This window comes from Cercospora beticola, chromosome 2 (genome assembly GCF_033473495.1).
Source record: "Cercospora beticola chromosome 2, complete sequence".
NCBI lineage: Eukaryota > Fungi > Ascomycota > Dothideomycetes > Mycosphaerellales > Mycosphaerellaceae > Cercospora > Cercospora beticola.
This window is the reverse complement of record NC_088936.1, coordinates 4404043-4427495: the sequence shown is the minus strand read 5'-3', so window position 1 is coordinate 4427495 and position 23453 is coordinate 4404043. Positions and strand designations below refer to the sequence as shown.

The 23453-nt window shown below is 52.2% G+C and overlaps 10 protein-coding genes and 1 non-coding gene across 11 annotated transcripts; 5 read left to right on the top strand and 6 right to left on the bottom strand.

Annotated features, from left to right (window-relative positions):
* Positions 1-1137: 1137 nt before the first annotated feature.
* On the top strand, positions 1138-2127 carry RHO25_003687 (uncharacterized protein; the record flags this gene model as incomplete). Its single annotated transcript, XM_023599173.2, has 1 exon — positions 1138-2127. One exon carries the CDS (start codon positions 1138-1140, stop codon positions 2125-2127), a length of 990 nt encoding a protein of 329 aa, XP_023455988.1.
* A 12-nt stretch (positions 2128-2139) lies between these two features.
* Positions 2140-3192, bottom strand: RHO25_003686 (uncharacterized protein; the record flags this gene model as incomplete). The annotated part of the gene is made up of 3 exons (XM_065602433.1): positions 2140-2214; positions 2412-3027; positions 3077-3192. The coding sequence occupies 3 exons, from the start codon at positions 3190-3192 to the stop codon at positions 2140-2142; spliced, it is 807 nt and encodes a 268-aa protein (XP_065458505.1).
* Positions 3193-3525: 333 nt separating this feature from the next.
* On the top strand, positions 3526-4611 carry RHO25_003685 (uncharacterized protein; the record flags this gene model as incomplete). Its single annotated transcript, XM_023599172.2, has 1 exon — positions 3526-4611. One exon carries the CDS (start codon positions 3526-3528, stop codon positions 4609-4611), a length of 1086 nt encoding a protein of 361 aa, XP_023455653.1.
* Positions 4612-5524: 913 nt separating this feature from the next.
* RHO25_003684 (uncharacterized protein) lies at positions 5525-7296 on the top strand (the record flags this gene model as incomplete). Its single annotated transcript, XM_023599171.1, has 4 exons — positions 5525-6031; positions 6105-6729; positions 6793-7020; positions 7076-7296. 4 exons carry the CDS (start codon positions 5525-5527, stop codon positions 7294-7296), a joined length of 1581 nt encoding a protein of 526 aa, XP_023455990.1.
* Positions 7297-7665: 369 nt separating this feature from the next.
* Positions 7666-7747, bottom strand: RHO25_003683. Its single transcript has one exon. It is a non-coding gene; the product is annotated as a tRNA-Thr (tRNA).
* A 581-nt stretch (positions 7748-8328) lies between these two features.
* Positions 8329-9153, bottom strand: RHO25_003682 (uncharacterized protein; the record flags this gene model as incomplete). The annotated part of the gene is made up of 1 exon (XM_065602432.1): positions 8329-9153. The coding sequence occupies one exon, from the start codon at positions 9151-9153 to the stop codon at positions 8329-8331; it is 825 nt and encodes a 274-aa protein (XP_065458504.1).
* A 1218-nt stretch (positions 9154-10371) lies between these two features.
* RHO25_003681 (uncharacterized protein) lies at positions 10372-10809 on the bottom strand (the record flags this gene model as incomplete). Its single annotated transcript, XM_023599170.1, has 1 exon — positions 10372-10809. One exon carries the CDS (start codon positions 10807-10809, stop codon positions 10372-10374), a length of 438 nt encoding a protein of 145 aa, XP_023456354.1.
* Positions 10810-11742: 933 nt separating this feature from the next.
* VMA3_2 (H(+)-transporting V0 sector ATPase subunit c) lies at positions 11743-12535 on the bottom strand (the record flags this gene model as incomplete). The annotated part of the gene is made up of 5 exons (XM_065602431.1): positions 11743-11819; positions 11905-12165; positions 12249-12378; positions 12445-12457; positions 12519-12535. The coding sequence occupies 5 exons, from the start codon at positions 12533-12535 to the stop codon at positions 11743-11745; spliced, it is 498 nt and encodes a 165-aa protein (XP_065458503.1).
* A 1864-nt stretch (positions 12536-14399) lies between these two features.
* Positions 14400-15305, bottom strand: RHO25_003679 (uncharacterized protein; the record flags this gene model as incomplete). The annotated part of the gene is made up of 1 exon (XM_023599167.2): positions 14400-15305. One exon carries the CDS (start codon positions 15303-15305, stop codon positions 14400-14402), a length of 906 nt encoding a protein of 301 aa, XP_023456390.1.
* Positions 15306-16048: 743 nt separating this feature from the next.
* On the top strand, positions 16049-20008 carry RHO25_003678 (uncharacterized protein; the record flags this gene model as incomplete). Its single annotated transcript, XM_023599166.2, has 1 exon — positions 16049-20008. The coding sequence occupies one exon, from the start codon at positions 16049-16051 to the stop codon at positions 20006-20008; it is 3960 nt and encodes a 1319-aa protein (XP_023456392.1).
* Positions 20009-20739: 731 nt separating this feature from the next.
* RHO25_003677 (uncharacterized protein) lies at positions 20740-23438 on the top strand (the record flags this gene model as incomplete). Its single annotated transcript, XM_023599165.2, has 4 exons — positions 20740-21064; positions 21115-21297; positions 21346-22644; positions 22744-23438. 4 exons carry the CDS (start codon positions 20740-20742, stop codon positions 23436-23438), a joined length of 2502 nt encoding a protein of 833 aa, XP_023455790.2.
* Positions 23439-23453: the final 15 nt, after the last annotated feature.

Here is a 23453-nt window from a genome sequence, read left to right as displayed (position 1 = left end):
GGCTTGGTGCCGAACACGTTTCGCATGCTGGCGGTAAGTTGAATCATGGCGATCCGGCTGGTGGGAATCCCGATGAGGAGTGATGAAGTGGAGCGGGAAGGACTGAGTTTCTGGAGTAATATCGAGAATGGCTGGTTTGGTTGTAAGCCGGAGAATATGTTCAGCCGATCCTCAGGCATTCACGCGGCTCTTTCTCTTTCTCTTTCTCCAGCGAAACTCCTTCCTTCGCGACAACGCGTGACGCGTAGGCTTTCGCTCCAACAACACTACTACACTCCAAACTCGATGCGATGGCGCCTGCTGTAGGCTGAAAATAACTTTCTCGAGGCCCGAGAGACTAGATGTGGCGTTGCCGGTTGGCGGCGAGACAGTGACAACCATGCAGGCACGTGTCGAAGGGGTGGGCGGATATAGCATGTCCAAACGCTTCATCCATGAAAAATGAGTCCAAGTTTCCTTGATACTCCGGAGTCGCATCCAGTGGAACTTCAAGGCCGAGCTCCAAGCAGTCCTGGAGTGACAGCGTTTGAGTCTGCACTGCTCATGGAACGACAGGAATCGTACAGGCGCTGTCTGTTTCGAGCCTGAGACTGGCCATTGCTCAAACGGAAAGTGATCGTCAGACGCGAAAACACTTCTACAAATCTCACAATACGACTCCATCATGGTTCTCAAAAGCAGTCATCAGTCACTTGGGCATAACTTGAACATCGCGGCGGCGGATGAATACGGTCTGAGCTCCGTAATTCTACTTGGCTGCCCTGGACGGAGTTCCGCTGCTACCCTTGTTCACTTGCGGACTTCCGCAATGCTGCCTCTCCCAGTCGCTGCTCCGGTCAAGATGCCACAACAAAAGGTCCGCTCTTCCACGGAGGTGGAATCCCAGCTCAAATACTCGTCCATCTCATGGACACTGCGCGACGGAGATCGTGCGACGCGTGCGTCCGCAGCAAGCGCAGATGCATAGCCGGGCGTCTGAAGTGCCAGCGCTGCGAATCGAGGAATATAAACTGCATATTTCCCGACTTCTTACCAAACAATCGCGATGACGGACTGAGCCTAGAAAGCGGGGAAGATGATGCTGCTGTCGTTGTTGGCTACCTTGATGGTGGTTTGCAAGTGCCAGGTGACACGCATATGGCTGTCACAGCATCACCTCCGTCCATGAATGGATCTTGGTTCCAGTACTGCAATGAGCCATTCAACTTGCCAGACCTACCGAGCAGCAACTTCGATGGCCTGCAAGCTATGGCGGACGTTGTTTCCACCCCGAGTCACGCAGACATAGAGCCGATCGACAGAGGCTCGGACGTTCAGATACGCTCGGAATATGTGTCGAAACAGCTAGCTGGCATTCCAAAATGTTTCGTGGAGCAAGCGCAGACTTCCTTCATACACCGGAGCCTCATGCAGTCGAGACCTGATCCTGCTCTCCAGGATGCGCTCAGCGTAGCTGCACTCTATTTCCTGCGGAATGACAGCAACCGCTTACTGGCTATCCGCAATTTGGAACACAAAGCACGCCAGCTGATTGCAACCACAAATTTGCAAGCGATCAGTCGGGCCAGATTACTTGCCGCCGCACAGGCGCTTTTGGTATACCAGCTGATACGCCTCTTTGATGGTGATATACGACTTCGTGCACAGGCGGAGGCGGATGAAGCGTTCCTCTCAGCATGGGTCGACCACCTTCGATCTGACATATCGCTTATGGCCCCGAACAACCTCAACTCCGAGACAGGACAGAACAGCCTTTCAACACGTGACTGGCAGTCGTGGCTATTCGAAGAGAGCACACGCCGCACTATCATTGTGTCCATGCTGCTCAAAGGCATCTACCACTTTTTGAAGACCGGTCGCGACACCGAGCAAGACCTTCGATTGACGTTCAATGCACACGCATCTCTTTGGAGCGCACAATCTCAACAAAGTTGGCTTGCAAAGCGAAACGATGGACAAGATCTGCAACTACGTGTCGTGCATTGGAACGAAGATATCACAAAGGCTACACCTGAAGATCTCGACGAGCTCGGAGTGCAGATCATGGCTATGTTGTGGGGAGTGGGAGCAACGCAACAATGGTTGGGAGGCAGCTATCTTTCCCGGCATGGTTTCCAAAGTGCTTGAGTTACTACAAACTCACAGCACTGGCTGGTATTTGACAACCTCCTGTTCACTGGTTCTTCGACTCTCGCCTCTCTTCTGCTCGCCTTTCTTTGAGAAGTTGCAGGGGCCATGCTTATGAGCAGCGACTCGGGTAGGGTGGTCATGATCAGAGATTGTAACGCATGTCGCCAATGACCAGCAACTTGTGTCTGGGAGCATCCGATTTTATGCAACGCCGCGGACGCGAATTCGTCCGGCCGCAAAACGAAAAACGATGGCGGTACACCGCTATTCGCTGTACTAACTTGTCCGATTACCAGAGCATTGACATTCACGCCTGCTGCCTTCTCATTCTCATCAGGAGAAGCCAGTTCCGCTTTCAGAGAATTGCAAAAAGCATGAACGAAAGACTTTGATGCGCCGTATGTGACAATGTATGGCATCCCAACCAACGCTCCACCCGAGTCAGAGCACACAATGGCACTCGGACTGTTCGCTTTCAGGACCGGTAGAAGGCGTGAAGTCAGAATCGCAGTGAACCTTGTGTTCAGGCTGATAATGGTGTTTATGTGCTCCGCTGTGGCTTCCTCGAGGGTGGCAAGGGCTGGTGGAGGAACTCCGCCCACGTTATTGATAAGAATGGTCAACTTTCCTGGCAAGGCTTGCACTATTCGGACGATTTCGTTGTAGTCGACACGTTCGCCCGTAGCATCTGCCGCCCAGATCTGGATTTCACGCGCTGGGAACTGCTCCAGAAATGCACTTCTGATCCGGTTCAACTTTTCTGAATTGCGTCCATGGATGACAACGTTGAAACGACGACGAAGGAGCTCTTCTGCAAGGGCATGTCCTATGCCGTCGGTTGCACCAGTGATCATGGCCCATGCTGGACGGTCTTGACGCTGGTATTTGTGGAGCGAACTTCAACAGAATGAGTCGAAGTCCGTCTTACGTTTCGCAGCATGCTTACCTGGGCCTTATGAAGGGCCAGATGCCGAGAGCGACCTTGTACGTGAAGTATGCCAGTATCCCGAAGCGTACTGCCAAGAATGGGTTCCAGAACATATCGACGAGGTGGTACATCATTGTGTTGTAGGAGGCTGGGAAGAGGGTTGTTGCGACGATATAGGAACTCAGAATGCGCACAGGTGCTTGAGGTTTTGAATGCCAGCCCAATGCCCTTGCCTAGTATCTCCGCAAAGTGTCAAGGGCTACGTCCACCATTCAGCGGAACTCCGCTGGTCTAGCAAGCATTACCACGGACGACTCAAGACAGTAGCCCACACTCAATAGCATCGATGCGCCGTGAGGATATCTATACCGCCTCACCAGCTCCCATATGCGACTCAAACAACAAGGATACACGAAGCTTGCAACTGAAAGCGAACACGACGAGGTCGGCAGAACATATTCGAAGCTATGCTCACACAACATCTTACAGCTGTACTGCTGTTAGTGCCAGCTCTCGTCTCCTCCGCCGCACCAATCAACGGTACTTCCGGCGAGGCTCAGTGGCTTCCACTAGCAAACATTCCGGGCGGAGGTCGACAGGAACATGCCGCAGTCGCTCTCAATTCGAACACAATTGGCATTGTTGAAGGCATCACACCCAATGCAAGCGCAGCACTTTCACCCTACTCTTCAACAGACCTGGTGCAGCTGTATTCTACCTTGGAGAATACTTGGAAAACTGCGACTCGTCTACCACAACCCCTCAATCATCCCAATGCCATCGGCTTCGACAACAGGATCTACGTCTTTGGAGGCTTCGATGACGGCGGTGATACTCGCAAAATCTTCCATTCCGTTAATGCTTCTTGGGTCTACGACTCTATTGCCGACACCTGGAACTCACTCCCTCCACTCTCGCCACCACGCGCGCAGGCAGCGCTTGCGACACACGAAGACAGAATCTATGTGGTCGGAGGCTTCACTGATCTTGTCGTATCAGATCAGCTCCCTCTCCCAGCGACTCTCGCTCATGTCTCCGTTTTCGATACTACAACATCGTCCTGGATTACCGAAGAAGTCCTGCCTGAACCAGCTCGTCACATCCCATCAGGCGTCGACCATGCACGTGCTGAAGTCGTCAACGACAAACTCTACGTCATCGGAGGTTTCAACCATGAAGGGTTCAACTCAACAAACCACGTTTTTATCCTCGATCTCATGGATCTCGCAGCAGGTTGGAAAGACGGTGCATCGATGCCTACTCCACGAGCGACATTCGCAGCCGGGGTCGTTGGAAGTAAGATTGTGACGATTGGAGGTGAAGGCAATGCAACGAGCGCAACTGAGATTCCATTGAGGGTCTTCAATGAAATTGAAGTTTATGATTCTGTGACAGATTCTTGGGAAAGTTGGGGTACTTTGCCTGCGAACGAGAAGGGAAGACAGGGACCGGGTGTGAGCGTTGATGGGAAGATTTATATTGCTGGTGGATATGATACGGCGCCAGTGGGACCGCTGGATAAGTTGGATGTCTATGTGCCTGGGAATGTTTAGGGTTGGCGCATGATGAGAGCGGACTTCGATATTTGCATGTCCCAATGGAGTCGAGCATGTCTAGCCTGGAGTAGTGTCTTCGCGGTTGGAAAACACACGATGCCTGGTACCCGCCACTTTCTCAAGCTCTTCGGAGAACGCTGCTTCCGTATGAAGTCGCGTCGTATGTGCCTTCCACTCTCGAGTTTCCGATTAACCATTGCAGGTGCGCGAGCCCAGGCCTCTTCTAGAACACTCCTTCCTCAAATGATACAGCGACCAGGTCCTGCCTGTACCCAAGAAGCACTTCGGAAGGAATACAATCCGTCATCTCACCATTCGGTCAGCACAAGCCCATCGGTAGCCTTCTTCCGACAGCGGTGGTTTGCCTGCACACAGCAGTCGATTTCAAGCTCTTCGACTTCCAGCACGACTCTAACACTGGTCTGCACATGCCCAGGCAGAGAATGACGCTCGTCCTTCACATTGAGATCCAGACCAGCACGCGAAGGCCTACAGCACATCGCCTGGAGTGGATTTTATGCAAACCTCGAAGGGAACCTTATATCCTTATAGGCCACTGGTAGAGTTGCGGTTCGTACCTTTACGAAGATTCCAACAACTCCCAAATCTGCCGTGCATGGTGTCTAGGATGAGTGAGGCACATAAAGCTTGTTTTCCCGTTTCTGCAGGGACGCCCCTTGGGACCCTTCGCAACCTATTGCAGCAAAGCCGCGTCGACGACTAGGGTAAGTGAGATGCAACCGCAGCACACAGAACACTGCTGAAACAACAACCGGAAGCCATCATCCGGCCTCGTGGATATATAGCACTCCTGTACGCTGACCAAACATTGCTGTGATACACCATCTCACACTAGTGAATGGCTGCTCTACCATTTCGATATTGGAATTGGAGAAACCGGGTCATCGAAATGATGTATATCTACGCGCACGACGATGTCAACCACTTCTTCACGTCGATCTACGGCATCTTTGGCGTCGGGCTTCTGTTCGTTGTCTACTACATCTTCAAGAATCTAGATCGACCTTATTCGGGATTTCCTATCATCTCGTTGGACAACAGAAATAAGCTATGGTCAATACTACTTGACGCTTCTGACTTCAATCTTCATGCCGAAGAAGTCCTCGAGAAGGGTAAGAAAGTGACGAATGGAGGTTGCTACCAGGTCAAAACCCCTTCTGGATACAAGATCGTTGTTCCTAGCCGCTTTGCGCATGAGATTCGGAACCATCCTGACTTGAACTTGGGTCAGCATATTAGGGTGGACTTGATGGCAGATTACGCAGGCTTCGATGGAGTGCGAGAGGGACTTCGAAGAGACGGGCTTATGGTAGACGTCGTGAGGATGGATCTCACCCAAAGCCTGGGACGGATTACCGATGATCTGGCTGACGAAGCGTCATATGCTGTGCACCACGTAAGTTCCAGGCGATTCGCAATGTTTTACTTTCTCATCGATATGAACACTGACCGTTCTTCGAAACGCATAGTGGCTAGGCAATAGTGACGAGTGGCGGACACACACGATCAAAGATGTCCTTCTGGACATCGTTGCCCGAGTTTCCACTCGTGCATTTGCTGGTCGGGACCTTGCCCGAGACGAGCCCTGGATCGAGATCGCGAAGCAGTACACAGTAAATTCAATGCAAGGTTCCAAAGAACTTCTGGATCGCTCGCCAATTTTGCGGCCCATCGCTCAATGGTCTATGCCGACGTTAAAGAAACTGCGTAGGCAGGTACGGGAGGCTCGCATTTTGATGAAATCAGTTGTTGAGAAGCAACTAGCAGAGAGAAGGGCTGCCGTGGGGAGTAGCGAGAAATTCGCAAAAGCAGGAACGGCGTTTGTATGGATGGCAGAGCGGGCGAAGCAGAGAGCACCACCGGACTTTGCTGCAGGCCAGCTGATGTTGAGCGTTGGTGCCATCCACACTACGACGGAGAATGTTACTCATTGCATTTTGCAACTATGCGACAATCCGAGCATTGCCCAGGCGTTGCGCAAAGAGATGGTGCAAGTCTTGAGGGAAAGTGGCTGGAACAAAGCATGTTTCCACAAGATGAAGCTACTGGATTCCTTCATGAAAGAGGTGCAGCGTTATCATCCGATGAGCTTATGTGAGTAATATCTTTCCGTTAATCCTGTACAATGCATCGATGGGAAACTAACATCTGGATCAGCCACTATGCATCGAAAGGCGGAGGCTCAAGTCACTCTATCCGATGGCACGACTTTGCCCAAAGGCAGTCGAATAATGATTCTCAACGACATCTTGAGAGATCCCACGATATTTTCGGAGCCGGACAAGTTCGACGCATACCGATTTTACAATATGCGGAAATTGCCCTGTGAGGAAAACAAGCATCAGTTCACCACGACAGCTGAAGATGCTCTAAGCTTTGGCCATGGTAAGTTCTTGCACTTACCTCAGGTGATGTTTCGTTTGGCTAACGACTCTTTCAGGTCGACACGCTTGTCCCGGACGCTTCTTCGCTTCGAACGAGATCAAGATTATTCTCTGTCTGCTCTTGCTGCAGTATGAGTTCCGATTTGAGCCTGGCTATTCGCGGCCAGGAGATTTGATCTTTGCGGGATCGATCTCGGCGAATCCGACGATAAAAGTGCAAGTGAGGGCGAGGAAGCCAGAAATCGATCCAATGAATCCTACCGATGGAGGTACATAATCTGGCTATCGCTGGCGCTGGGAGACTGAGATTTGTAACGAACCGACGTCTTCAACGATAGGAATTCATACGCTCTCTTGTAGTCTTCTGGAATAATTGAAGCTACGACTTTCGGGCAGACAATGCTTTCCTTCGGTCTGGAGTCGTGGTGCACAAAGGGGAGCAACTCAGGCTTAGATGTATACATTCAGCACGTATGAGGCCGCAAAACGCTATCGCCAGCGCCAGCCATTGTCGGTGCAGCCTTGAATGTTAGCTTGGATGGATTGTCCATACGCAAAACATTTCCACGGCAAAAACGCATGTGTCGTTCACCCGTGGAACCCGTTTACTTGCAAAAATTCAGACCCCTTCGGGGTATTAGATTAGTGCCCATTCTCGGAATCGAACCGAGGATCTTCTCATTACGCTGATATACGAGTGAGACGCTGTACCACTAAGCCAAACGGGCCACATGGTTGGTGGATCCGTCACAAATCGCAATATGTACTGCGCGCGTTGCTAGTCGTGAAGCTCGAAGCGTACCGTGTAAGAGATATCGAAAAAAAGATGACTCTGTCACTTCTCAGATAGCAGCGCTCACCACACAGTCTCACAAATCCGAGCACGATCGTTGTCTTGAGCTTACATGCAGCACATTCCCGCGATGCCTCAGGCTGGAAGCGGATGTGAGAGCTTGGCGTTCCGGCATTCCAAAGTTCTGCGACCTGCTTGACCTCATTTCTTGTCCCTGGAGCAGCTCTGTCGATGACAATGCACGATGACAGTCCACGATGCGCGATATCTCAGCGAAGCTACTGACCTATGCTCAGAGTGGAATCGCAATACTCAAGATGGCAAGCCACTTGCGCAGATTGTTCTCCTCCCTTCATGAGAGTTCTGTTGAAAAGAAGAAAAGTGTATAATTCGTTACTAATTGCAGTTTCATCGACCGGCGGCATTTAGTAGCAGCTCCATCATCAAGGTAAACCAAGGCGCCTTTATCACTGAGCATCCAAACTCGAAGCGTACCAAGTTCAGCCTGCCGTCATCTCAACCAAGCAGACTTCGCAATAAGGCTTCCGCCGCGCGTTTCTGGGGTGGTGTCAACTCGCTACCGACGTCCCTTCGCACAGGAAACTTATCGCCAAAAATCCAGCCTCCGAGAGAGCCCAGCCCATCGCCATCAGACGACCATGAACCGAATCGTGCTTCGGCTTCACGTTTGAGCTGAGTAGGTGTCAAGTCGGCAAGGTGTCTTCGAACAGGGAATTTGTCGCCAAAGATCCAGCCTCCAAGCGAACCCAACCCATCGCCATCCGAGCCAAACGCGCCCCAGCGTGTTGGATCAGCTTCGCGTTTGACTGGGAATTTGTCACCGAAGATCCAGCCTCCAAGCGAACCTAGTCCATCGCCATCAGACGACCATGAACCAAAACCTGCTTCAGCTTCGCGTTTGACTGGGAATTTGTCGCCGAAGATCCAGCCTCCGAGCGATCCGAGTCCATCTCCATCGGATCCCCAGGATCCGAATCGTGCTTCGGCTTCACGTTTGACTGGGAATTTGTCGCCGAAGATCCAGCCTCCAAGCGATCCGAGTCCATCTCCATCAGATCCCCACGAGCCAAAGCGTGCTTCCGCTTCGCGTTTATAGTTGGAGATCAATTCGGCAGATCGGCGCTCGTATGGGGTCTTGCCAGTTGCGAGCCATTCTCCCAATCCATCGAATCCATCGGTATCGGATGACCATAATCGTGCTGCGGCTTCGCGCTTCAAATGGTTAAGCAAGATTGCGTGCGCATCACGTTGCTGGAGCGGAGCAGCAATGGTTGGCGTGGCGCAGAGCGCAACAATGGCGATAATATCGTGACAATGCATTCTGTTGCTTGAAATGTGCGTCGATGGTTGTTCTCAAGTTGCTCCTGCCCGCAGGAGTTGATGCTCGATTGGTGCTGCCTGCAGGAACTGTTGCTTCTGTCTTTTTCCTGATCACAAATCAGACAACCTTATATACCCTTCGAAACTTGCCGCCATGGTTGGGTGAGCAGGGCATGTGTGCAAGATTGTTCGAGATACCGAACGCAGTCGACCGTGTTCATGAGCCAAGAATCACCGCGGGTATTGTGCGCCACTTCACGGCCGGGTCTGCGAACATCCCTACTGGCCACGCGCTGGCCCATGTATCATACCGTGAGCTGACCGAAACCACCGTGGAGACAACACCAGTAGCAAATAGCTTATCGAAAGGTATCGCAGGTGCTGATCCATTGGAAGGTACGGTCTGTGATGCTCTGACTGGCATGCAACGATCGCCGGAGGTGTGCTCGCTCTTTTCGCATGAATCGGCTCTGAGCCAGGCCGAGGATTGTCAATCTTCCTAGTGCAATTTTGAAGTCAGCCGTTTTTTCCTGATGTGTCAGCGGCATGCCAAGATCTTATCTCGACAACGACCGATGCCTTGAAATAAGTTCCCCAGAGCCAATGTTGCCCGGCGCTTGGCGATTGCTTCTTGGCCATGCAGCAGATTCAGCATTTGGCACGAGGCTTGTGCTGTCTCCTCGCTTTAGTAAGATTGATAGCGCATGATGCCACTTTTCACACACTTTGACTTCTCATGCATGAGGCAGCTCTCTTTTGTCGGCCGGCTGTGGTGCTCTGAATCAGAGACACAATCGTTCGGTATTGACCTACCCAAAGACATCAAAACTTGAGTCGCGTGCTGTTGCCCAATGAGAATGCGAGATCTGTCTACCAAACTCGTTAGGCTGTGAAATAACCACATCGTTATCGGTCATGCCTCTTCTTGCAAAAGACACGATCCATCCACTCCTTAACGAGAGCTGAGGTGAACTCTTTCGTCGAGCTTCGAACGAACGTCCATCTTCAATCATAACGTCTATTCGCCCGACGCTGTCTAGAATCTGTATTGCTGAAGTCGCCCAAAAGTGCCTCCGAACACGATTTCGCTGATAACGCTCCGTACCGTTCCCAGTTGCACATCGAGCCGAAGTCGGTCCAGCGTAGTTGTACGTCCCCTGTGCATTTGTGCTTGCCAGATCTGTCGTCATTCGATGTTGTTGAATGCCTACTTAACATTCAAAGGTAGTAGACTGAGCGCTTGGTGCCTGTGATTGGGGTCTTGCCAGTAGCAATCCACTCTCCATATCCGCCGAGGCCGTCGCCTTTATTTCCAAGCAAGCCCGCGAACCAGGCATCAGCCGCACGTTTCTGATTCGGCGTCAAGTCGGCCGAAGTGCCTTCGAAGGGAGTCTTGCCAGTTGCGATCCATTCTCCTAAGCCACCAAGCCCGTCGCCATCAGATCCAAATGCTCCCCAGCGCATTGCAGCAGCAGCGCGTTTGTGGTTCGGTGTAAGATCGGCGGAAGTGCCTTCGAATGGGGTCCTGCCAGTTGCGATCCATTCTCCTAGGCCGCCCAGGCCATCGCCATCAGATCCGAATGCTCCCCAGCGCATTGCCGCGGCTGCGCGTCTCTGGAGGAGAAAATCGTACACACTGCGTTGCTCGAGTGGCATGGCGAGCGTTTGTGCGGCGCAGAGCGTCAATATAGCGAAAATGGCATGGTACTGCATCTTGTTTCTGCTTGATAGAAGAGTTCTTGATTGGGAGAAATGTTGCTTGGTAGCGAAATTGTTCCTGCCTGCAGGAGATGTTGCTGAATGGTAGTGGATCTCGTGTTGCTTGCCAGAGCCGGTATGATTATTTTAATCAGCACTCATGCAGCAGTACATATATGTGTAGGAAGTAGTTGGGTTTGCTTAGGTTTCCAGCAAGCATGCTGAGGCCATACGACGAATACGATGTATATGTCAGCCAAGAAATCGCCGTGGGTGTTGCGAAGTACTGGATGCGGCCGCGTTTGTGGGCAATCCTACTGGTTACCTACTGTTCCATGCGTCAGGTCGTGCCATGATGTATCGTGGGGAGACCGAATATTCCGTTGAGTGGCTCATGATCAAGGGACTATGCCACTGGGATTGTACATGCTGGATGCATGTAGACAGCACGATTTTCGACGCCCTCGAATAGGTGCTACTTCGAACAGAATGGTCGCCGGAGTCTCCGTTGCACTTGTCGCAGTACGTTGCGCCTATGGACCACGTCGTGGACTTTCAATTCTCCTAGTGCAGTGCGCAATTAGCAATTTCTCGTCGTTGAGCGTGTTGTTGTCTTGGATGATAGCAAACTCCATGGAGCACCTCCAATATCAGGGTTTCTCAATCGCGGAGAGTCAACGGACATTTCGTGGACGGACCAGTGTTGGTGTATCAACGAAATTGAATGAACGCTGTCGTTTCCTGCTTGTGAGATGACTGACAGGGCAAAACATTTCACGCCAGGCATCCCAATGTATGATTCCGAAATGATTTGCCAAATCTCTCATGGAAGTATTGCCATCCGATGTTGCAACCGACTCATTGCTGTCAGATGATTCCTGCGCGTTTGCATCAAGCCGAGCACAGCTCACTTCCCGCAAGCCCAGCTCTAGTGTCCAGGATCAGAGCCACGATCATGCCATATAAGCCTAGTGAGACACGTCAAACTCCTGCTCGTATACCACTCTCGGACCTCTGACATGTTCAAATAACATGTCTGACTCATGCACTCACCTAACACTTCCGCAAATATCAGGATCAAGACCATAGAAACGAACAATCTTGGCTGTTGAGCAATGCTCCTCGTGCCCGCGTCTCCAGCAATTCCGATCGTGAAACCTGCGGCGAGACTGCACAGTCCCACAGCTAGACCAGAACCGAGATTGATGAGCGATGTGTAGAGTGGTAGGGTGACAACGATTTTGTTGGCGATGAGGACCGAGCAGACGAGGCCGTAGATAGCGAGAATGCCGGAGAAGACGGTGGGGAGGATGGCTGTAGTGAGAAGAAGGCGATGTTAGTGCGTGAAAAACCTGGCACGAACGCCAGCGAGGCAGGCTGGCTTTGGGAACCTATACCTCTCACGCCCAAATCGGGATGTAAGACCCCAGCACTGAGGGTGCCTATGCTAGATTTTGCTGTTCCATAGGCGGCGCCGAAGGAGGAGAATACAATCGCAGCAACAACTCCCATGGCGCTGAAGAAGGGCTGTGAAGGCGATCAACCAGATGAGTGCGGCGCCCATATCTCGTGGCTCAAATGAGGAAGACATACCGCGTATGCTGGACTGCATGTATTCGTTAGCATTGGAGGAAGAGGCGTTGAATGTCGGAGCCATCACAGCTTACCACATATCCGAAGCCATGTTGAGCACTATAATTTTGTCTTCCTTAAGCAGTTTTTGCAACTCAGACATCAAGAAACAAGGGCAGCTCAAGAGGAGACTGAAATAGAAAGGACGAATAATGGAGTTGAAATACTGCTGGAGGCCAATGATGAGATTCGGTCATTGGCGTTAGTCGTTGATCCTGATGGCCAGGCTGCAGAATAAGAACCACGGAGTCGCATTCGTGAGTGATCCTGCTGGTGCTACCTTGAGAGCTAGTCATGTGACTAGTTCTTAGTTTAGAAATGGAACTTCTCTACTTGAAGCGCGCAGGCTGTGAATATGCTGCCGATCTCTCCATTGTGGTGCTGGGTAGGAAAGGGCTCTGAAGCGACTGGAAACTGGATGCGATTTCATGGCTGGTGACTTGACCGATGATCGTTGTGTGAGAGAATTTTGTCAGCAGTAAATTGAGAACCATTGGTACAATCTGATGGTCATCGGAGATCAGAGTCAAGGCCTTGATATAAGTGTCAAACGTGTTTGTCGCAAGCACGAAGTGAAGCAAGAGCAAGGACAAAGTCTTGGCACCTCTCTCCAGCTCGCGCCGCAAGCACCTCCGTCTCGCTCCGCATTTGAACCAGCACCTCTCCCATCTCCAACCCATTGACACCCTCCCAGCGCGGCCATTACCATGTCTCAATATGTCGGCCGCACGCGGCTCGCCTACACACGAAGCTGGCACCTCACAGACCTCCGCACCGATCCCCGTCCCCTCGGCCGTCTAGCCTCCCAAATCGCCATAACATTAATGGGAAAACACAAACCCATTTTCGACCCCTCAACCGACTGCGGCGACTACGTCGTCTGCACAAACTGCCACGATCTCCACACCACAGGCAAAAAAATGCAGAAAAAGAAATACTATTCGCATACGACGCGGCCGGGGTCTTTGAAGGAGATTACGATGGAGAAGATGATGGCGAAGTGGGGAGGTGGAGAGATTTTGAGGAGGGCGGTGAGGGGTATGTTGCCGAAGAATCGGTTGAGGGATGTGAGGATGGGGAGGTTGAAGTGTTTTGAGGGGGAGGAACATCCTTATAAGCAGAATTTGTGGAGGACGGGGGAGGGGAGGAGTGTTGGGAAGGTGGAGAGGGCGGTGAGGGAGGCGAGGGCTGTGTGTGTTGAGGAAGCAGGGAAGAAGGAATTGACTGGGAGTGGGCAATGACGGAGATGAGAGAGATGGAAAGCATTTCGAGATCACTATTCTCCAATCCTCGCGCCGAGCACCGGTGGGCCGCACATCAAAAGGCAGGATCGTGCGTGTTCGAGGGGGGCACTGATATTGCCGCTGGGGAGGTCAAAGGATTAGAAGACAAACAGGGGAAGGCATCGCAGTCAGGCATCGACATCGCTTGCATCGATGACTGTCATGGCGTGACTTGACGCGAGCCATTGTCAGATGTCGACAGCCTCACAAGGTGATGGAGATGAGGAGCAGTGTCTAAGGCAGCGGACGCTCTTCTCCATATGGAGGACCTCATGGCGAGATACTCTTCCCATCGAAGAGACATTCGCAGCGGTCAAGAGGACAGGCTTCACGCGTCAGGTGTGGCATGGCCAGCTTGCGAAGCGCAGAAGTCGGTTTGCTGTATATATCACGCACTGTGAAGGGTTCAACGCGCAGACGACAATGGCAGCACGAGAGAAAATGGGAGACGAGCAAGCACACCAGGGTATCGATGTCCGAATAAGGGTACCCATTCCAAGATGCGAAGAAGCTGTGTATCTATCATTATATCCAGGAGATTCCCTTTGCCCAAACTCCCAAACCCTGTGCCCGCTTCCCAATAATAGCTCAGACGCCAATACGTGGGCTCATGCATTGCTCATTGCTCATCGCTCAAAGTTTCGCCTTCGCATCTCTCGTCACCACGCTCTCAATCAATCCATTCGGATCACTCTGCGGCGCGTAGACCTCCGCATCCTTGCCCGTATTTTTCAATCCCTTGTACCAACTCAAATCGATCTCAAAGTAGTGCTTGTTGGGTAAACTGTATTCCACCTTCTCCACGTCCTTGGCCGCGTCCAGTATCCTCTGGCTCATGAGATACATGGTGTTCTGTACTGATGGTGAATTCTCTGTGGCGAACGTTTCAAGCGTAATCGTTTTGGCAGAGTCGAAAGCTGCGTCGAATGTCTTGGCTGATGCGGCGCGCTGGACATCGTCGAGTGAGGCATATGACTTCCACGTCCAGTGAGCGTCGACGGAAGTGGAGAGGATACGGTCTCTGGTTTCGGCTAGGCGGGTAAATTCGTCGCGGTGGAAGGAGTGGAATTGGGAGCCGGTGGATTTGAGGACCAGAAGGCCTGTGAGGCCACTACGGATTGTGATGTTGTTGCGTGATGCGGTCGCGTAGACGACGCGCTTCTCCTCGCCATCGCGGACGAAGGAGTGGGGGTGCGACTTGCCAGCTACGGTCATGCGAGTCCATTTATGTACGGTAATCCATACGTGGGAAGTGGTGATGTGTGGGTATTGTTTGAGGAAGTGGGAGGCCACAATGGATGCGAAGAGTTCGGGAGGGTTGACTGGGTGTTGTTTGGCGAGCACGTAGACGGTATGCTTTTGAGTATCTGTCGCTACGATGTTGGCGTTATCGGAGTGCGTCCAGGAGCGGGCGATGTCGCCTTGGAGCATGGTGCAGACGGTCATCTCGGTGACGGATTGTGTGCCATCGAGATGGCGGTCGGTCTTGAAGAGGCGGACATTGTCTTTGCCGTATTGTGCGTGTGAAAGTGTAGCCATGTTGTTATTGGTATGGAGTGTATATGGAGATGGTCGCGTGAGTAGTATACAATATGATCGTTGCTGTGAAGTAAGTAGCCCAAAGTCTAGGTGAGATTTGCTGCTAGATCTTGGAAGGGAAAGAAGGACGACTGCGAAGAAGCTTCCTACCGAAGATTTATTAGAAGTACAGGCTTATCGGAGGTGGTGGAAGTGCAGTGCAGTACAGCTATCGCATGAGGCCGAGAGGGAGAGCTGGGCGACGAGGCAAGCTTCGCGCATCGACCCTGCAGCTGCCAGCGGACGTCGCCGATGGTGTGACACCCGCCCGTCGTCAGGCCATCAATAACGGAGATCAGGCACAAGGTGTATTGCACCCGGTTTGCCCGTTCGGATCAATTCCGAAAGACTGCATCTGTGTCGAGAGTGGTCGCCATAACATTGGTAGATTGTTGGTAGTACCATAGCAGTTGTCGCCAGCAGAAATGCAGTGGGAGAGCCTGGATGCCTGAATTCCGTCAGAGCTGCCACCTCCGCTGATCCTGGCGTGGATATGCACGTCAAGTGTGAAACGCGAACGACCATCTGAGGCACGGCACGTCGACCGCGTCAGCCAGAACAACATTGTCGCCCCTCCTCCACCCACCACTATCTGCCCACTGTCCGCCGACAACGACATGGTCACAGCGCCGTCACATCCCGGTCTCAATGCATACCGACGTGCTCGTAGCTAGAGCCTGTCCCACTACCAATGACGGCCCTCGATGACACTCCCACCCAATCGCGCCAACGGGCCCTCCGGAGGCACCACCAATAATGCACTCATTCCGCCCTCGCGCTCCGCTAAAGATGGAGGTAGTCTGGCCGCGAGCTTCGTCACTGCGAAGCCTTCCCAGTCTTATATCCGACCCGGTATTGCTGCTGGGCCGGGCAGCTTCACGGCCGATCTGAAGTCTTTCAACACCAGCAGATTGGATCTTAATGCATACGGCAACCTTGATGATGGAACAACAGACCCCACGAGCAGCGAGCAGCGACAGGCTGAGTACAGGCAGGAAATCGAGAAGCAGACGCGGCTGAAGGCAGGGACCGAGAACTTGCTCGAAGCACTGAACAGCAAAAATGCCAAAAAGTCAAGAGATCAGCGTATGGCTGCCGAGAGCCAGCTCAATAGCTCCAACAGGAAGATTGCCCAGCTCAAGTTGGACCTCGAGGCCGAGATTCAGAGGAGTAAAGAAGCTCCCATCAGTCCCAAGGCGAGACTGTCGCAGCTGTTCCGTCCAGTCCAGCCTCTGTCTCTGAACGATCCCAGACCTTCTCAGGATCTGGAAGAGTCCGCTGCGGAACTTCAGGACCCGGAGCTGGAGTCGCCAACATACATCTTGGCAGAGATTCTGCAGGCTTTAGAGGCAGAGGATATGCAGCCAGACTATTATATCAACCAGGCTAACGACCTGGTCGAGCTATTTCGGCGGCATCCAACTCTCAAGTACGACCTGGCTTGGTCCATCTTTGGTATGCGAATGCAAATCATGTTGCTCAGCGACAGCAGAGAAGTCGTCGCTGCAGGGTACAGAGTGATGAGGTATGCGATCACGAATCGCAAATCTTTGCAGACGATACGCGCGCTCCATACAGACTATCTCGTCATTTTGTCACTGGTCAAGGAGAGCAAAGCCCGCGTGGAGCGGGAACAAGCCCTCAAATTCATCCGCGCATTTCTCGATGTTAAGGACGGAACGAAGGAGATCCATCCGGCCGTCGCGCGCATCGTTGTCGCAGTCGCAGACCATTCAGACGATCAGCTACGCGGCATAGCAATCTTGACGCTGGCAGAAATGCTGCTGAAAGAGCCAATGCTGGTCGTCGAGGCAGGCGGTATCAGCGTAATTGCAGAGGCAATGGGTAATGGAGTATACCATGCACCAGAGACTCTGCTCGGGCCCCTCCTCCATCTGATGGACCTCCCAGCTCGAAGAGGAGTCATTCGCTCTGGCTTTGAATTCAGTTCAGCGTTTGCAACCTTCACCGAGCCACATTTCTCTAGTTCCTACGAGGATCGCTTGATCGCCAGCTCGAGGGTAATCGCTGCGATGTTCAAGAGCTGGGCTGGCCTCATGAGTCTTTCTCTTCATAATTTCCTGCCTGTCCGATCAGTCGTCTCCTCGCTGTACGTGGCCGATATCCGCGTGCGCACGGCCATCCTCGATCTGCTCATGGACATTCTTCGCATTGAGCGGCGGTCATGGTCGACACCATTCATCGGTGGTCGGCGCTTGACGACTTATGCACGTGTGGTGAACCTCAAAGAGGACAAGCCGAAGACCTCCAAGCAGAATGACGAAGATACCAATCAGAAACGCAGTCTTGTTCAACACTTTACTGCTGTTACGCTCGCTGCACTTCTCCAGCATGGCCTTCTTCAAGGTCTTGTCAGCGCAGAGCGCGACGCGCCCTCGGACGCGTTGAAGCGTAGAACAAACCTCCTCATTGCAGAAGTGCTGAAGAAAGCGAGCGAGTTACTGCCCTCATCTTGGAACGCGCAGCTTCAATCCATGCCCGGCTTGTTCGACTCGGCTTTGAAGTTCGACAATGAGGATCGACACCTAGCTGTGACCACAGTCTATCAAGTGGATAAGGTCAACTTGAAGCTGTGGCGCTCAGATCCATCAACGACAACTCAGTCGAAGAAAGACGAGACTCAAGATACACGAGCGAGATCTGCGTCAAAGACCCAAGTGCAGGCCAATATGGACGAAGCGTTGTTCCGCGCCAGGCTGCTCGAGACTAACGTTCTCAACACCGTCAACTACCTTAAGTGGGACTGGAACATCATTCTGGAACTGGTCGATGCGCCGCTTACCAATCCCCGTCTCTTGTACGAAGCGATGGAAAAGTCGAAATTTGTACATCGCTTGCTTAAGTTCTTGCGACCATTTCAGTTTCGCTTCTCAGATGCGTCGAATACAAAGGCAAACCAGCGGTATCTCAAGATGGCGTGCACGCTCGTCAAGTCGCTGCTCCAAACGCAAGAAGGAGCGGTATGGTTGTTGAATAATAAGACGATTCGACAGCTTGCCGAGTGCCTAGCACAACTGGACTCGCAGAGCGGCATCACATCTAATAGTCCCATGTTCTCGCCAAATCGGTTGAGTGAGACCCTCGTGGGAGGCTACTTCCAGATACTCGGCGTCATGTGCAGTGACCCCAAAGGCCTGGGAATCCTCGAGAAGTGGCACATGATCAACATGCTTTATCATATTGTTGAGGTCAAGAATCGGGATGATTTGATTCGCACATTGCTCACCAGCCTGGATTATGCGCTCGACAGTCACCCGAGAATTATTCTCTGCAAGGCCATGATTGCAGGTTCTAAGCACATCCGCATCATGGCAACCACACTTTTGCGTTCATACGCAACCACACCCATCGAAGACTCGGGAATAGGTGGCTCTGCAGCAGAGTGGGCGATACGTTTGCTGGTCAGTCAGCTGTACGACCCTGAGATCGAAGTCTGTGAGGTTGCTATCAAGATTCTGGAAGAAGCTTGCAATGACATCAGGTCGTTGAAGTATGTGGTCAAGTGCAGACCTGCGCTGGATCATCTGGGCGAGATTGGCGCGCCACTGCTGCTGCGCTTTTTGTCCACATCCGTCGGATACCACTATCTAGATGGCTTGGACTACATTACTCGCGAAATGGATGACTGGTTCCTAGGGCGCAATGATAGCTATGTGGCGGTTGTCGAAGCATCACTGGCTCGCGCTCTCGCGGATGTGCCAGAGAAGCCTCAGTCGTCCGGTCTTGGCGAAGCGATAGTGCCCCAGGACTTTGGATATGTGCCGCCACACTTCTACCGCGAGCTGACCAGAACCGTCGAGGGTGCAGAGCTTCTCAAGCACAAAGGCCATTTCGAGGAATTTGCAGCCACAATTCAAGACTTTGCCATGGAAGAAGAGGATCCAGAAACTATCCTCAAAGTGAAAGGCTGTCTGTGGGCTGTCGGGAACGTGGGCAGTATGGAACTGGGCGCGCCATTCCTGGAAAGCACAGATGTGGTGAAATATATCGTGCAGATTGCCGAGAACTCGCAGGTACTTACATTGCGCGGCACTGCTTTCTTCGTCCTCGGGCTCATCTCACGCAGCCTTCATGGACAAGAAATCCTGGCCGAATACGGATGGGATGGCACTATGAATGTCATGGGTGAATCTCTGGGCTACGTGCTTCCCATCAATTTCGACAAGTTGTTTTCTTCCTTGCGGTCGGTTTCTGATACTCCAGCATCATCATCAAATTATCAGCAGACCTCGCCCGCGCTGCGTAATCGTCCGGGTCAAATTTCCGATCGCGATCCAACCAACCAGGCCATTCTCGACGCTATCACGAAGCTTGGAAACACAGTTCTCACCAACAAGGCTATCACGGAGCTGAATTCGCTAAAGCATACCAAGAAAGCTCCCGCATTCAGCAACAGCCCAGACCTGTTCCGCAAGGTCATGATACTGCTGGCGAGCCATGCGTACCGAATCCCACAGTACCGCTTTGTCATTGATCTGTTTGAGAAGAGCGTGCTGAGGAGGATTGTCCTGGCAGAGGAGGGTAGTGAGGATAGCAGTAGCGAAGAAAGCGAGACAGATCGGAGTGGTGATGTGCACGACAATGGTCCCGAGGGAGACACATCAAGGGATGATGACGATGAGGATGAGGACGATGATGCTTGATTGGGGCTCATGTATACGGGCACGGCGTTCTTGTGGCGTTTCAGTGCCGAGAGTGAACATGGTGTTCAAATGAATGCAATGGAATACGATATACCCCTCTGTGGGATGGGTTTGGCGTTATTGAAGGGGCCATGATCGATCTTCTTGGGGCCAAAGTGGGGAAGGGATGGCTATCTTCTTCGGTGCTGGCGCCGGCGCAGTTGTACATATTGGATCAAAGAAGAAGAGCATTTGGCAGATGTGTTATTGCATTCGAAGCACGTTTTGGCTTCCACCGTGTGACCGCTTCTTGCAAGAGGCCCACGTAGCCGTATAGGCGTGTCTGTGTGGCGTTTCTTGGCGTTGTGACTAACCTCAACTTCTCTCTTTGCATGAATCCGGACGTCGTTGATCCCCCGTGAAGTCCGCATTTACGGAGCCCGTCCCACTGGCATCACGATGAACGTGCATTCCAAGTCACTGGCAGCGCGTTCAGCATTACAGGCTTCTTCTTCTGCCTGCCACAATCCCCAGGGCAACGGGTGTACCGAGAAAGACCAAAGTATGCGGGACTACTGGAGCGTCCGATATGATTCACGCTATTAGCACATGGCGCCCACGCGTCCTCACGAGCTTCCGACTTCAGCTTGGTCGTCGGTGTGGCCTACGCATCTGGACTCTGGCACTTGCTGTAGCGGTTGCGGCTTCGCCATGTGAGGGCAATGGACATATGCAAGTCCTGTAGCCGGACCATGTGCTTGGAGAGATTAGTGTACATTAGTGGATGGAGCTTGGGGCGAGATTTCCGACAGCTGAAGAAAGCCCGTCGATATATGAAAGGCTCATTCCCTTCCAAGCTGGATGTTGGGGCCTCTGAGGATACACTGTTTTGCAATCGAGCACTAGCATTATTTGATATCATGGCTCCACCAGGTCCGTCAAAGGCGAAGCCGGCTCCGCCTGCGGCAAAGCAGGATTCGGCACCAGTCGCAGGCCAAGGAGCCTCTCAACCAGTGAACCCGACTGCACTAACAGCAGTCATTGACAAAGAGAAAGAACTCGCCGCCGAGAAACAAGGTGAGGGCCTCAGTGAGGCTCGTCATACGCTTGCTGACCCATAGTCTTAGACGCAATGAACACGGCAGTTGCTCGTTTCAAGGAGATCTCAACGAGCCTTGGAGGTCATCAGCAGGCTAAGGCATTCTTCGACACCTACGGCACTGATGGCTTCAAACCGAAAGCCCCGCCAGAGGATCCCAAACGCATCGCTCCCAAAGAAATGACTCTGAACTCTGAAATCAAAGACTACAGTGATAGATGAATGGGCCTTGCCGCAAAACCTGACGGGTTTGGGGCAGCTCACGTTCAAGACTTGGCTTGGGACATTGAAGAACCCGATAAAGCTGTGAATGCTACTGAGCTGAATGATGAAGCGTGGCAGCATCTTATTGACACGACCAAGATGCTTCATGGTTATGTTCTTAACGGCACATCCGGTCTTTCGCGCGCAAGATTCCAAGCATTCCAGCTCAAACCACCGGCGGGAAACACTTATAAGGATGCGAAAACTATCAGACCAGAGTTTGAGGTGTTTGATGCTTCATCAATTTCCACCAAGGAGACTAAGACGCAGGTAGAAAGATCAATGGCGCAGAATGGCTTCTCTTCTCAAGCAATATCGGCTTCTGTTGGAGCTTCCACGCCCTACGTTGGAGTTGGCGTTTCTGCTTCACATTCTTCTGAGTCTCAGAAGAGTGAGAGCAGTGCGGATTTCAAGGATCGCTTGGAGTACACTGCCACATACAATTTTCCGAGGGCACGCATCTTTCTTGATGAACTCAACCTCGAGGCCACTACCGAATGTGCTGACTTCCTGGTGAAAATTGAGGATGCAGCAAACAAGATCTCAGCGAACATCAAGGCTGGAAAAGAGCCGGACCAGGATCGCGCTGTGGCCAATGCCAATCGTCTGGTCGCGCAATTTTACACCAGATTCGGCCATATTTTCGCATGTAATATCCAGCTGGGCGGACAATTGACTGCTAGCAAGTCTGCGACGTCTTTCGGAACTGTCAAAGAAGAGGAGCGCAGGGACGCTATGCAGGCCGCTGTGGCCGCAAGTGTCGAAACAAAAGCCGTTTCCGTGTCTTCGAGCTACAGCAAAGGCACTTCTACAGATGATACGAACCGCAACACTACCGTTGAAAATGCGTCTTCACTCGCTTGGTCCGCACGAGGCGGTAATACGTTGCTTTGCGCCAATCCTGCTGCATGGGCGAATTCGGTAGCTGACCCCAAGCACTGGAGGGTCATGGAGCAAGCGAATATTCTTGCGCTTCCGGAACTCATCAGCAAATTCACACGGACCACACACGGCGGAGCTCTTGCATGGCCTAACATTGGCGGTACGTTCCATACCATTGCGAAGAGTAAGTTCCAGCAGATTCCGCGCATCCAGCCTGATAAATGGACTGGAAAATTGAAGTTCCGAACTCTTGATGGGCGAAAAGTTGTGATCAAAGACAATCATCTTTGCATCGCCGATGAGGGAGAAGAAGCTATCTTTTCTGTTCTGGATGCCGATAAAGAGAAGAGCCATGATCCGGATACGATCATGCCTCAACTGTATGCGGACAGTCCCGTATATCTTATGCCAGGTAAGACATATGCTCGCCAAAGCCAAGCCGAGGGAGCACAATTCGCTGGTCTCTGGGTCGATGGCAAGTCCACCAACTGACAAGTCCGAACGGACCCAGGCAAGCCTTGCCGCTGGACTTTACGTCGCAATGAGGCTCTTCCCGATAAGACGGCTCCTCTCGGAGCTTTCCCGTGGGCTCCTGGCCGCGGCGATCCCATCAAACATGAAGAGGTGGTCGGACTCTTCTGCCACTCATATCATTACGGAGGCCCCTTCACCAGCAAAACCGTACCACCCATCTTCGCGCCTTATGTCGTGAAACGAAACGACTCTCGGCTTTCGGTCTTCAAAGTCGATCCTCAAATTATGCTGAGACTCGACACCGCTTCATTGTTCAAGGACGATCCAGCTTGGGCTTTTCTCAAATCCAATACGAGCGAGTCTATGCAAGCTCTCATCGAAGCCAGCGATCTCGGTAAGCGTGTCGATGAAACTCAAATCGAGACCTGGCGGAGCACCTTTGCACTTGGAGATGTGTCGAAGTGGAAGCCTGCACATGAGATGATCATGGGTGTTACGCCTGCATCTCGCGACTACTTTGTGCGCGCAGTAGGGGAAGATACTTTCAACAAGAATAAATTGCTAACCGCGGGAGTTTTGGGCACTTTGATCAATCTGGATCTTTTAAATTGGGCTGCTTTGAATAGTGTGCCGAATTTGGAGCCTGTGCGGTTCAAGGTCATCTTTGTGCATGATGAGGAGGACCTCCAGGAAGAACAGGGCGAGGAGTATGGTCCTGGGTTGTTTGACTAGGTAGGTAGCTGCTCA